The 13,198-nt window shown below is 55.1% G+C and overlaps 3 protein-coding genes across 3 annotated transcripts; 1 reads left to right on the forward strand and 2 right to left on the reverse strand.

Annotated features, from left to right (window-relative positions):
• Positions 1-532: 532 nt before the first annotated feature.
• GMORB2_6734 (uncharacterized protein) lies at positions 533-1,704 on the forward strand (the record flags this gene model as incomplete). The annotated part of the gene is made up of 2 exons (XM_035468702.1): positions 533-1,271; positions 1,373-1,704. The coding sequence occupies 2 exons, from the start codon at positions 533-535 to the stop codon at positions 1,702-1,704; spliced, it is 1,071 nt and encodes a 356-aa protein (XP_035321836.1).
• An 809-nt stretch (positions 1,705-2,513) lies between these two features.
• GMORB2_6735 (uncharacterized protein) lies at positions 2,514-4,838 on the reverse strand (the record flags this gene model as incomplete). The annotated part of the gene is made up of 2 exons (XM_035468703.1): positions 2,514-3,430; positions 3,488-4,838. The coding sequence occupies 2 exons, from the start codon at positions 4,836-4,838 to the stop codon at positions 2,514-2,516; spliced, it is 2,268 nt and encodes a 755-aa protein (XP_035321837.1).
• A 2,591-nt stretch (positions 4,839-7,429) lies between these two features.
• Positions 7,430-9,397, reverse strand: GMORB2_6736 (Protein of unknown function (DUF2841); the record flags this gene model as incomplete). Its single annotated transcript, XM_035468704.1, has 3 exons — positions 7,430-8,220; positions 8,310-9,068; positions 9,199-9,397. The coding sequence occupies 3 exons, from the start codon at positions 9,395-9,397 to the stop codon at positions 7,430-7,432; spliced, it is 1,749 nt and encodes a 582-aa protein (XP_035321838.1).
• Between the last annotated feature and the right edge of the window lie 3,801 nt (positions 9,398-13,198).

The following is a 13,198-nucleotide window of genomic DNA, read 5'->3' on the forward strand; positions in this document are numbered from 1 at the left end:
TCGCGATATCACGAGATTCAAAACACGTGAGGAGCCTCGTGTGATTTCGCCCACCCACCTTAGAGCACATGCTCTACTAGGTATGTCGCCCACCATTCCGTTCGAGCTGCGCGCACATTTCACCCTTCTCATGATGCACACACCACACCACCAAAAAAATCAAAATCTCAGTGTGTGTGTCCGTCGCTCTGGCTGTCAGATACAATCTTGTCGTCCACATGCGTTTGCACTTCTCTGCGAGCTGTCGCGTCGACGAGGCAGATGTGATTGGATGCTACACGATACATGCATCTGCCGCTCTGTGCATCATGAGGGGGGAGGGGGGCTTTTGATGATTGAATCCGACGCGAGCGGCTTAGTCCTTTCTCTAAAACTCGGAAAATAGACATGTTATCTAACAAAGAAAGCCTCATAGTCATCTATACTGCTCTACACTCTACACACACACACACAGAGAGAGAGAGAGAGAGAGAGAGAGAGAGAAACTTGCTGGTAGAAGAGAGTCAAACTTCAGCTCAACTCACGTACAAAAATGAGCGACACGGCCGAACATCAGCCCGATCTCTCGGCCCTCACAGGCTCTCCCGGTCAGAAGCGCAAGCGCGATCCCAGCAGTCCCTCGTCCCTGCTTCGATCCAAGCGCACCGCGCCCGCGGCCAACATGTCCGTCACCCCCGGCGACACGGCCGCCTACATCGAGAGTGCCATCCAGGCCACCGAGGCCGCCGCCGCCAACGGCGTCAACGTCGCCGACTTCAACGCCCTCCAGCAAGCTACGCAGGAGGGCAACGAGGCCGCCGACAATGCCTCGGCCACCAGCACCGCCCAGGCCGCCCTGGGAATGTACCCGACGCTGCACGTCCCCCCTTCCACCGAGGAGCAGTTCGCCGCTCAGGCTGCCGCCCAGGCTGCTGCCGAGGCCGCCAGCGAGGAGAATGGCCACGACGGCTCCGGCTTCAACACGGCGTCGGACGCCAGCCATCATCATCACCAGCAGCAGCAGCAGCAGCAGCAGCAGCATTCACCACCGCCGCAACCTCAGCAGCAGCATAATCAGCAGCCGCAACAGCGGCCGCAGCACCAGCCCGACGGAGTGAGCCCGGACCAGGCCCCGCAACCTCAGGTGCCCCCGAGCCAGCAGCTGGCCTCGGACGGAGCCGTCCAGCAGCCCGATGGGTCGAGGTACTCTGGCGGGTCACCGACGCCGGGGCCCAAGCCCACGGTCGGGTCAGAGGAGTGGCACAAGATGCGCAAGGATAATCACAAAGAGGGTGAGTTTTTTCTTTCTCTCCTTTTTCTTTCTTCCCTTTTCTTCCTCTCCCCTCTCCTCTTCCCCTGTTAAGAAAAAAAAAAACTGACACGTGTATGGTAGTTGAACGTCGCCGTCGTGAGACGATCAACGAGGGAATCAACGAGCTAGCCAAGATAGTGCCGGGATGCGAGAAGAACAAGGGTTCCATCCTCCAGCGGGCATGCCACTTCATCATCCAGCTCAAGGAGAATGAGCAGCAGAATATCGAAAAGTGGACGCTGGAGAAGCTGCTGACGGAGCAGGCCATCACGGAGCTGAGCATGTCCAACGATAAGCTCAAGCAGGAGTGCGAGAGACTGTACCGTGAGCTCGAGACCTGGAAGAGGGTGGCGCAGAATGCCGGTCTGGAACCGCCTCAGCCGAAGGAGGAGCCTACCATTGTTGAACAGTAGTCTTGTTTTCCCTCTGCTCTTTTTTTCTATTTTTTGTCCTCGTGCAAGTCTTGGGGGTGTATTCAGCTTGGCGTTTTCGTCTGTTTGTTGGAAATGGGCATCTGTTTATTTATTCTTTTTTTTTCTTTCTTTTCTCTTTTATTATTTTACCCTCCTTTTCTCTTCTTTCCCTCTTTCTTGCTCTCTTTTTCCTCGCCGGGTTCTTCTTTTCCATTTTATTTCTTCCATCTTTTCCTTTCCTATTAATAATGTCCACTAATATATATATATATATATATATATATATATATGTGTATGTATTCTTCCCATCTCTCAATCGCATCTCTCTTCCATATTCTCATGCCCGACCTTGACGACTCTCTCTCTCTCTCTCCCAATTCACCGTGAAGTCACTTGGGGAAGATGTTGGAAAGGTTGGGTTCTGTTGAGCCCTTCACTGAGGCTGGCCACGTGACAGCCACACACACATACAACCGAGCTTTCACCTCACATCTCCGATTAGCTAGAGAGCTAGAAAAAACACCGTCGAGCTCATCATGTATACAAGTGCTTGATCCCTCTTGACCATTGTCTCTGCTATGCTAACTATGCTAACTGCTGACTATGATATGGGAAGCACTTTCAAGTGACCCAACGTCGTATAACCCCTGTAAGCTACTGGCCAATCTTTTCTGAAGCTACTTACTGGCTACTACCTGACCGGCTGTCTCGGACTAAGCTACTACAGACGTATTTCGTGATACTGCTTTCGTTTAATACCCCGGGGGGGAACCACAATCTGACCATCACCAAACAGGTATCCTTTCAGTTCAAGCAAGCAGGAGACAGTCTACCGTCGAGTGCAGTGAACTACTGTCGCGGAAGCCCCTCCAATCATCATCCGGCTCCGCGCTGGGTAGAAGCCCGTCACCTGTAGTTGACCCTGATGATGTCGTCGACGTTTCCCGTACCTGGTCGCTGTTGACCGTCGAGACGTAAGCTTGGTCAAAGTCAATCTTCATAACCCGCTTCGTCTCGGCACACCACATGACGTTGCCGTTGCTGATATCGTCTCCATCAGTCAGCCCCACGGCCTGCAGCTCCTGAATCGTGCGCCGTTCTTCCTCGTCGACGTCTATGCCGGCGCGCTCGAGCGCCTGGCGTGATGATTCCCGATAGAGAGGCTCACCCGCGTAGGACATGAGTAGCATATGAGTGATCAGCGTGCAGTTGACCATTGGGTAGGGCAAGAAAAGTTTGATCGTCCCGAGGCATACGGGAATGAGTAGCCCTTGCTGAGTATCGAGCTTATCGTAGACACGCATCTCGTGTCGCAGCCGGCGGCTGTGGAGCGTCTCCACGCCTTTAGCCACCAGGGTGTACCCGAAACCTGTGACCGTGATCTTGAACAGACAGCCGATGGCACCCCGGGCCCCGTCGTCGAGAAGGCACTGGCAGTCAAGCTCCGAGTTCTCAAGAAGCTGGTGCCTGACTAGCTCGCGTAGCTCATCACCCGTGATGGCATGCCTTCTTGCCCATCTCGGGCCCTTCGGATGGCAGGCATGGCGTTGCGCCTCTAGGTGGAGTAGGACGTTGGGACAGCCACGGTCGACATTCTCACCCCGAAGCAGACCTCGTAGACATGCCTGGGTGCAGTATGGCCTGATCGGCCTGAAGGTGGACGGGTCGAATGGGCTAGGGAGAGAGGGCGACGTGATCCGCCGCTTCTTCCGATCCTTGTCCTTGACTGAAACGTTGCTCGTGACTTCATGTCTTGGCGATCGGGGTGAGGCTGAATGCTGACGCTTCAATGGGGAGGACTTTGGCGGCTGGTATACCGAAGGCTGAGGCCGACTGGATGAAGAGCCGTCTGCGTTGGAAGGAGAGCCATGGCCTCTGTCGCCTGTATCGGTGTCGATGTCATGGTCGTCGTCATGGCCGTCATCGTGGTCGTCGTTATCGTCCCGTTGCGGACTCGAGCTCGGCCCAGACTGGAGCGACGGCCTAGGTTGGTGCGAGGGAGGCAGTTCCGGAAAGAGAGCTAGCCTGAATACATTCATACTCCGCTGCCGGGGTGGCTCGGGGGTAGACTCGAATGCGAGCATGCATAGGCCGCACAGCCGCGATATAGGCAGCTCATGTATGCCTCCCATGCCCATCTGAGACATGGTTTGGCGGTGCTGGGGGAAGGCTTCGGTGTGGACGGATAGAGTCGTGGGGTCGTCTCCTGATAACCTGAGGAACGTCAAGGTCTCACCGGATGCCAAGAAGCTATATTCGACACCGGATGTGACCATATAATGAAACGTTTGCGTCAACGCATTGATGAAGTATATCTGTCCTGGAAGCAACCTAGGGGCAGGCATCGTGTTGACGTCTGACGGTGAGCCCCCACTATGCTGCCTTCCATGAAGCGTCTTGTTGTTGACCTTGGCGAGCTGGACCATGATGTCCTCGGGTAGTGGCGTATGGTTGAAGCGAGAGAGGGCCTGGGCCCTGATACGGTGCACTGACTTGTGTTCCCCCATAAGGACGCGGTAGACCGATCTGGGCCTGCCAGCATGCTCTCTCTGCCCTTCCCCAGCTGTCTCGGCAGGTGGAGATGGCATCGTAGAGGCCAGCACCAAGCAGTCAGGTTGCGTCGTGACCCCTGGCTTCTGCGCTACAACCCCTGCATTTCTCTCGTCACTGACCTGCACGCTGGAGCTTGCCTCCGACCTAGCCGCATCGGCCGGTGGTCTGACCCGGGCTTGCCAACCTGCCGAGCGATTGTCAAAATAGAGCCGTACTTGGGATCCGACTGCCTCGAGGTAGGCGTTCATGACATGCTGCGCTGGCCTCTCTAGTGCTTCATGAATGACGAACGAGGTCTTCGCCTCGTTGCGGAAGTGTTCAGAATCGAGGAAGGCGAGCGGCAATTGCTCGTCTACGCTTCTCTTCGCCGCGTCCACGTCCATGATGGATGGCAATCGCGATGAGTCACCGAGGACGGCGCGGACACGCTCGAATGCGTCGTGACACGCGTGACGGAAATCATCCCATGGACGGATCCTATGCGGATAGTACTTCCCAAAGATAGAAGTACGGCCAGAGGTTGTAGATTGACTCTTCCGACCCTCGGAGAGCGTGTTGGAATTCTTGACCGGCGTGGGCATCAAGCGTCGTATGTATTGATCCATGGAGTCAATACCAACGAGATATGCATCTACCGTTTGCCCTAGTCTTGTTAGCAAGTGTAGTTATCAAGAATGCTGATGGCCGATGCTTCCTCCAACCTACTCGATCGAATACGCTCGGCTTCTTGTAACCTGCCCTCGGCATCGACCCGCAGTCGATGCTCTTCCTCCAACTTACTCGATTGAATACGCTCGGCTTCTTGTARCCTGCCCTCGGCATCGACCCGCAGTCGATGCTCTTCCTCCAACTTACTCGATTGAATACGCTCGGCTTCTTGTARCCTGCCCTCGGCATCGACCCGCAGTCGATGCTCTTCCTCCAACTTACTCGATTGAATACGCTCGGCTTCTTGTARCCTGCCCTCGGCATCGACCCGCAGTCGATGCTCTTCCTCCAACTTACTCGATTGAATACGCTCGGCTTCTTGTARCCTGCCCTCGGCATCGACCCGCAGTCGATGCTCTTCCTCCAACTTACTCGATTGAATACGCTCGGCTTCTTGTARCCTGCCCTCGGCATCGACCCGCAGTCGATGCTCTTCCTCCAACCTACTCAAGTTACGCTCGGCTTCTTGTAGCCTGCGCTGAGCGCTTTCGTATAGCTCCTTGTAATCCATCAAAGGGGTCTTGCCAGAACCTGCTGTTGTGCAAAGCTGGTGACGATGCCGTGCAGGGCTTCGTCGAGGTGTGGCTCCAAGTCCTTCCAGTACGTTCGTTGTACGAGTCTGTGACAGCCAAGGGTGGGGTTTGCCCTCTGCCCTGCATGAAGACCAGGACAGGCCCCCGCACCTCCTTCCTCGATCGACGTAAGGCTGAACCCTCCTTCCTCTCGTCGGAACAGACAGTTGAATGATCTTCCGGAACAGGTTATTCCGGTCCGATCAGGGCGATCAGAGGTGCCCTTCTACAGTCAACTTTTATCTTTCCATCATGAGAAATCAAGGTGATGCAACACGACGACGCATTGTAAAGCAGGCAGAGAGTAGTGGCTTTTTTTTTTTTTTTTTTTTTTTTGCCGCCACCTTCCCGTCATTACATCAGAGTGAATAGTGATCCAGGCCAGATCATCTTCCTCCCGACCAGCCAAGGACGGACGGCCTGGCTGCGGGCTCGTCGTGGTCTCATGTGACCGAAACCTTGTATGAACAGTGGCAAGAGCTGCGGATACAGTCGGAGGCTCAGTTACCGCGTACTGAGCCGTAACCGGGCCACAAGCCGTAACGCCGGTACTGGTGGTGCCTGCTGCTCTGTAGCCACGCAGTGCTGTGGGTGGCTCAGAGGCTTCGGGAAGAGGACTGAGACGATGATGATCTTGTTTTATGATGATTAGAAGATGATGTGAGAAAAGCTAGCCAGCCAGGTGTGTGCGGAGGGAAAAGGGTGTGGCTGCAGTCATCTGACCAGTGGGGCTGACCACCAACACGTAATCATACTGAGAAATAACATTCATCACGCTAGAAGGTATCATGTATCTGTGGGTTACGTTCCCGCAGCGCGCGCAGATATTGTAGATAATGTATGTGCTTTAGCTCCCTTTAAGTAGAAAGAGGCCATGGCGGTTTGTATTGGTCTCACCCGATCTTCAATCTTAGACTGCCTGATCAGGCCGTAGTTATATATGTGAAGTCTCAAGATGTTTGGTTAGAGGCCTGAGGCTTAGATGCCGGACCGGAATAACCATTATACGGCGTCTCTGACGTTGTCGGTGCAAGCAGCAGCAATATTACCATTATAGTTGAGAGAAACAATATATCATATCGTAATAATACCATCACAGTGAAAACGAGAGATATATATGATATATATGTCATAGCGTAATAATACCATCACAATGAAAACGATATATATCATAGCGTAATAATACCATCACAGTAAAGACAATCTATCTCACAGAGTAATAATCACAGTAGAAGAAAAAAGAAAAAAAAAACAAGATCAGTGATACACTAAAAAGAAATTAACGTTTTGTTTTTGTATCAATTCACCTTCACCCATTTCCCATTTGAATTCGAACCCCAATAATTTAAAAAACAGACATGGAGAAGAGAAAGAGAAGAAAGAAAAATCTGCATATCCATAAATTTTCTTCTTCTTCTGCAAAGTTCTCAACCAAGGAAAGGAAATAAGAAAGATCCCCTCTGTGTGTGTATGTGTGTTGTGTGTAATGACAAGTTGCAAATTTCTTCCGCCAGATTTTTATGTCCACTAAACAATATGACGACGAGATAGAGATGGAAAGAGAGAGACGCCTGCACCAAGAAAACAAGACAAACAAGATTAGGCCCGAAAGTAAAGAAGGAAGGAGAGAGAGAAAAAGACCACAAAAAAAAAAACTTGAAAAGGAGCAAGAATTCTGCACATTCCGTGTAAGAGACTCTCAACAGAAAAATAACGGGACAAAATGCGCTCCAGATCGCCGTGTCGTGTGAATCGTTAAGAATTAAAGCAATCTTCTCTCCCACCAAGGACAGCCATGTGCTACAGTCCAAGTATGCAAGGTGAAGAGAAGAAGAACAAGCAGACAAAGCCATGGTTCGGTCGGTCGTGTTGGGAGGACAAGCTCCCATCCGTCAGACTCCCCTGGGGACAGACTCAATCACCTCCGACACCCCGGGTAGAGCAGCGACTCCTCGTCCATCCGAGGACAGGTAACTGTAGCCCCCCGCGTTCTGACCAGCCGAGGCGGCGGCTGCGGCGCCGCCGGCGGGCACCTCTCCCGTACGGAACATCTGCCCGTGGGCGCTGGTCGGATCGTACCCCTGACGAGGGAGGTGGTCGACAAAGGTGTGGCCGACGTACGACTGCGGGTGCTGCGCCACCGAGACGGCCTGCTGCTGCTGGACAAACGGCTGGGTCTGCGGGGGCATGGCCGCCTGCGCGGCGTACATGGCCTGCGTGTCGGGCGCCATGGTCGTCGCCGACGGCCAGTGGTGCGTCGTGTACATGCTGTTGCTGTTGTAATCGCTGTACACCGACGGTCGTCGGCTGGCGTCCTGCGGGCTCGGCACCCCCATCTCCACCCCACCCATGCCGGCCGCCCCGTTGACGGCCATCCCGCCCTCGGCGAAACCGTGGTGCGACGGCGCGCCGCTCATGTCGTGCAGCAGGGGCTGCTGCGCCGCCCGCATCGGTAGGTCGTTGAGGAACGAGCCGTTGTGCGAGCTCGGCACCGGGCTCTGTCCAGTCGCTGCCGGCGTCTGGAGGAAGCTCTGCTGCGCCGGCGCCGCCGCGGCCGCGCGTGTCGACGGCGAGGCGTTCTGGTCGTCCTCGTCACCGCGGCTCAACGAGTTGCCGTCATTCTCCGACGCCTGCTCGTCGACGCGTGAGTCGTTGTCGAGCACGTATACCTCGACGGCACCATCTATAACACGTCAGCCTGCTTCTCCCTCTCCTCCCCCTCCTCCCCCCTCGCCCCTCTCGCCCCACGTCGTCCGCGGTCAGTGTACCTACCAATCTCCCCATTCTTGTATCTCTCCTGCTGCTTGGCAACCTTGAAGATCTCGTTGAGAAACTGCTTCTTGCCCGCATTCGTCGTGCTCTCGGCGTAGAAACCCGACAGTGCCTCGTTCGTGCACTCTTCGAGCTTCTTGACATTGAGCTGGAGCTTCTGGATGTCTCGGTGTTGCCTCTCGTTGGGCTCCACCACGAGACTCAGGATGTGGTTGAGAAGGTGGACGCGTTCTGCAGCCGTGTCAGCACATCGCGGATACCACCGCACATGTAGATGGGGAGAGAACCCACCCCGCTTGTACAGGTGATCCGGCTCCTTGTGCCGCACCTTGTCCTCCTTGGTCGTCCCCCACGGCTTGGGCCACCAGTCCGGAGCCTTCTCGTCGCTCCCCGTATACGGATGCGTGGACTGCTTCTTGGGCTCGACGGCCTTGACCCACGCCTTGGCGATGAGCTTGCACGCCGACTGCTGGCAGCTCTTGAACCGCTGATCGTAGAAGCTCCAGAGAGCCGGCGAGTCCTGGACCCTGATGGCCCTGCGCATCTTGGGCGGGTTGGGGACGTCGTCGTCGTCGATGAGCGAGCCGGGCCTGTGCCGCTTCCGACCTGCCGACCGCGGTATCGCGCTGCCGGTGTCGTCGTCCAGGTCGTCGCCCGCCCGCCTCCGCTCCGTATCCAGGAACCGGTTTCCGTAGTTTGCCCGTCTGTACGGGTTGGCATCGAGACCGTGTTGGAAGTCGCCAAAGGACTGGTTGGGGCCTGCCAGAGGGTTCAAGAGCTGTCAATCCCGCCAGAAGTGCGCGCTGAGAGAGAGAGAGAGAGAGAGAGAGAGAGAGAGAGAGAGAGAGAGAGAGAGAGAGAGAGGGTGCCGGTCGGCTCCTCGACATACCTGTATCGAGATGGCTCGTTACCTCCTGGAATCGACGCGGATTGAAGAACTGGTGCACGACATTGTCGTTGAGCTTCTGCCCCGGGCTGAAGAAGGTGGTCGGCGTGCCATCCTCTCGTATCACCGCCACGAAGTATTGCTTCCCCGAGATGCCACAATGTGAACGTAGGGCCTGATCGATGGCCTGCCCGTGCTTCATGTCAGTGCCGGGTACGAGGCGTGGAGAGAATGGAGGGGAGAGCTCACCATCGGAGGCTGACGGATATTCTCCGGCGTTTCGTAGTACCGCCGCTGTTCTGTCGCATCCGTGCCGTATCGTGGCTGCGAGAACGACTGTAGACGAGGGACCGAGCCCCGCGACCAGTCCTGAACCATGGTGAATGTGATGTCCCGCGATCCGCCGCAGAGGAACTACCAGCGAGGCCTGAAAGGAGCTATTCAGGACTTGTCGGCGTCTCGACTCCCAGCCTTCCCCTCTACTTCCCTTCACACACCGAAAATGTGCGTGCGTGCGTGCGATGCGTGCGGACGGACGTGCAATACCTCTCAAAAATCCACGTCAGGTTGCTCGAGACCTCTCTTTCCCCTCCCCTCTCGTCTGGTGTGGCGCGACGTGAGACTGATGATTGCTCGATTCGAATCAGAATGAGGGTTGGAAAATGAACCCAGCATGTGCCCAGAAAAGAAGAGGAAGAAGAAAGGAAGAAAGAAGAAAGAGAAACCAAAGAAGAAGAAAAAGAGAGAAGAGGAAGGGGAAAAAAAAAAAGAAGATAAAAAGAAGAAAATAACCACCAAAATTGCGAACCGTCAAACGATCCAAGCGTATTTGTCGAATGACGGGTTTGCTGGGGTCGGGTTGTGTAATAATGTGGCAAGGGTGGAGCTATAGTTTGGAGAGGGTGACTTGGTTCGGATAGATGGGGAGACCACACGAGTGGGTTTGGTCTCAGAGGGTACGCAGCGAAGTGATGCTCAAGGAACCAGAAGTATTCAACGGCGGTGGCCGATTAATAAATCGAGTATCAAGATGTAACGTCACCTGCTTGTGTTGGTCGAACTCCTGGGGAGGAGGAAGGAGAAAAAAAAAAAAAAAAAACCTGTCAAGTGCAGAAGTCCAGATGCAAGTCTGTCATGGGCACAGGTCAACTTAATGGTCCCTTATAGTCGGTAGAAGGGGGAGGGGGGGGGGAGAGAAAAAATGGAAATGGAAGCACAGAGGTGTAATAGAACAAGGAATGGAATAAGATGGACAGGGATACGTAGACATGGTCCACACTGGGTAGGGTGATGTGCAATATCGAAGAAATGAAGATGGTATGAGGGAAGTGATGATGTGGGGATCCCGACAGACCGGGAGAGAAGGATTGACGAGCGCGTCCAAGGTTACGTATTATAACATTGATGACGGTGCTCGTACCTTGCCCGTCGTGACGAGCAGAGCTGATGCAAAGGGGGGGGAGGGAGGGGGAAGGGGGGAAGATGGCGAGAGGGTATCGAAGGAGTGCGCGTCAACAGTAACGGTTGAGTGCGACATCAACAGAGACAAGAGAGGAAGAAAAGATGGAGAAAAATAGAGAGCCAAACACAGGAGAAGACGGGCCGTGCATCGGGAAGGGGTCAGGGAAGGAGGGAAGGGAAAGAGAGCTCTATCCACTCACCTTTGACAAGCGACAGGGCTGTGAAGGTAACGGTGACCGGGGACCAGGGGGTTGGCAAGTTTGGCGGTGCTGTCTTGTCGAATGAATCGCAGCAAGGAATAATACGACGTACGATGTACAGAGTATTGCTATCCGGGAGCTCTGGTAACCGTGCTGGCCACGACGCCGGCAGGAAGAAGGCCAAGATTGGCAGGTCGGTGCAAGAGTAGATGACAATGGGTTATGGGACGCGGGAACGGGAACGGGGACGGGAACCTTTGGTCCTTGGGGTCGTGATAAGTGTGATACTGGCTGATGCTGGGGGTGGGATTTTGCCGATGGCAAGGCGGACGACGGGTCAGGCTAAGATTCCGAAATTTCGTATCCCCTCTGTCTCCTCCGGCCGTCAGGACAGGAGCAGAGAGACGAGGCCGGAGTAGAGAGAGGGRGGGAGGGAGGGAGGGAGGGAGGGAGGGAGCGAAAGAGAGAGTGTGAGAGCAAAGGTTGACTGGACGGATACCGTCAAGTGAAAATCGGCTCTCGCTGACTGCTAGTCGCTGGTCGCTGACGGGATTGGCGAGTGGGACGGTTAGGGATGTTTGCACGTCAAACGTCGCACTCCGTAGAGCCGTGCCTCTCGTACTCCGTGGCAGTGATGCCGGGGCTAGACCCCTACTATCTTCCGTAGGACAGCAGGGTTTCCCGTCTGGTTGCAAGGGCCGTTGTCGTTGTGTCGGTATACCGTATCGCAGATTGGCGATTTGACAGCTCGGGATAAGGTGACTCGTTTCCAAAGGTACAGACGTAATCAGGGGAGACAGCGTCGAGCGCGGCAATGGTTAAAGAATATGAGGAAAAGAAGGAAGGGGGAGGTAGGGAGAGAGGGAGAGAGGGAGAGAGAGAGAGAGAGAGAGGAGAGAGAAGAGAGTGAGAGAGAGAGAGAGAGAAACGTTGTCGTAGTGGTTGGTTGGCTAATTTGGGGGAGTGAGGTCGATCCGATCGTCCACACACACACACACACACACACACGCACGTACGCACGCACACAAACACACACACACGCGCACACACACTACACTCGTCCGTACCGTGCAGATTGCTCGATGCGACAGCAATTGGACGCCCCCAGTCTGCTGAGGAAGGCGAGGATGCCGGGTGGGCGGGGTGGAGAGAGGTTGAAAGGGAGAGGGAGAGAGCGAGAGTGAGAGAGTGGTGGGACGAGGGGAACGGAGAGAGAGAGAAGGAGAGACGAGAGACGAGAGACGAGAGGCAGGGAGAGAAGGGAGGAGACAAGAGTGAAGAGAAGGGGGGGGGGGGGGGGAAATAGAGTCAAGTGTACTCCGTAGAAGGAACAGCTCGATGGATGAGCTACTTCGTACGTCGGGACGTCTGAAGTGGCGGCGAAGGATGCACCAAGCGCATGTACAGAGTACGAGCAAGCACCGTGACAGTCCGGGGTCCGCTTTCAATAATCGTTGGCAAATGCGGACAGAGTAAGAGGTGAGGTATACTCGTACTGAGTCTTGGGGGTCGAACACTGGCAGGTACGAGTAGGTGTCCCCTCACAGGTATCGGTAGTGATTGCAATGCCCCTTCTGCATCCGCACTCCCGTACACCTTTCTCGTAGGTGGTGTCGCTGTATTATCCGGGGGCCGTACGGGAGAAAAAGGTGGCGATTGTACTTGGCAGTGCGAGTATATCGTAGGTAGCTAAGCTGCCAGGGCTCAGTCAGTGCGTCCCTGCCAGGTATTATGGACCATTCCCGGCCGGGGTCCCAGGCAGGAACAAGGTGGTGCTTTGGTGGTGGTGGTTGGCGGTTGACGGTAGATGACTCGTTGTCGTCTGAGAGAGCGTCTCTTCCCTCCGTATACCGAGTATCCGTACCGTGCTCTGTACGGGAACGAGGGTCTGGCTGGACAGCAGCAGAGTCCAGACTGTACCCGTATGTGCAGCAGTACCTGTATGCGTAGGGAAAGGTTGCTGCCAAACTGAGCTAAGCCGTGATGCAGCAGCCCGGATGTATGCGCATGTACCTGTGTGTGTACGAGTATGCGTACTGGATCCCTAGGCAGAGACAGCGCGGCAAGCAGCAGGCAAACAAACCCAAGATACGAACATGTGCGGAGTACAGGTGATATCCTCTTGTACGTCGTCGTACAGGGGAGGAGGAGAGAACGAAATGATTAATATGGCTGCCCACGGCCCAAGGTTGGTTTGACAAGTTGGCTGCTGCTGCTGCTGCTGCTGCTAAAGCCTAGTACGGACAGCGATGCCTGCCTTTCTGCCTGCCTGCCTGCCCACTCATCCGATGGACGGGACAGACGGGACGGGGGAGGAGGAGGAGGAGGAGGGAGAGGGGGGG

Source organism: Geosmithia morbida (genome assembly GCF_012550715.1).
Source record: "Geosmithia morbida isolate 1262 chromosome Unknown scaffold_6, whole genome shotgun sequence".
NCBI lineage: Eukaryota > Fungi > Ascomycota > Sordariomycetes > Hypocreales > Bionectriaceae > Geosmithia > Geosmithia morbida.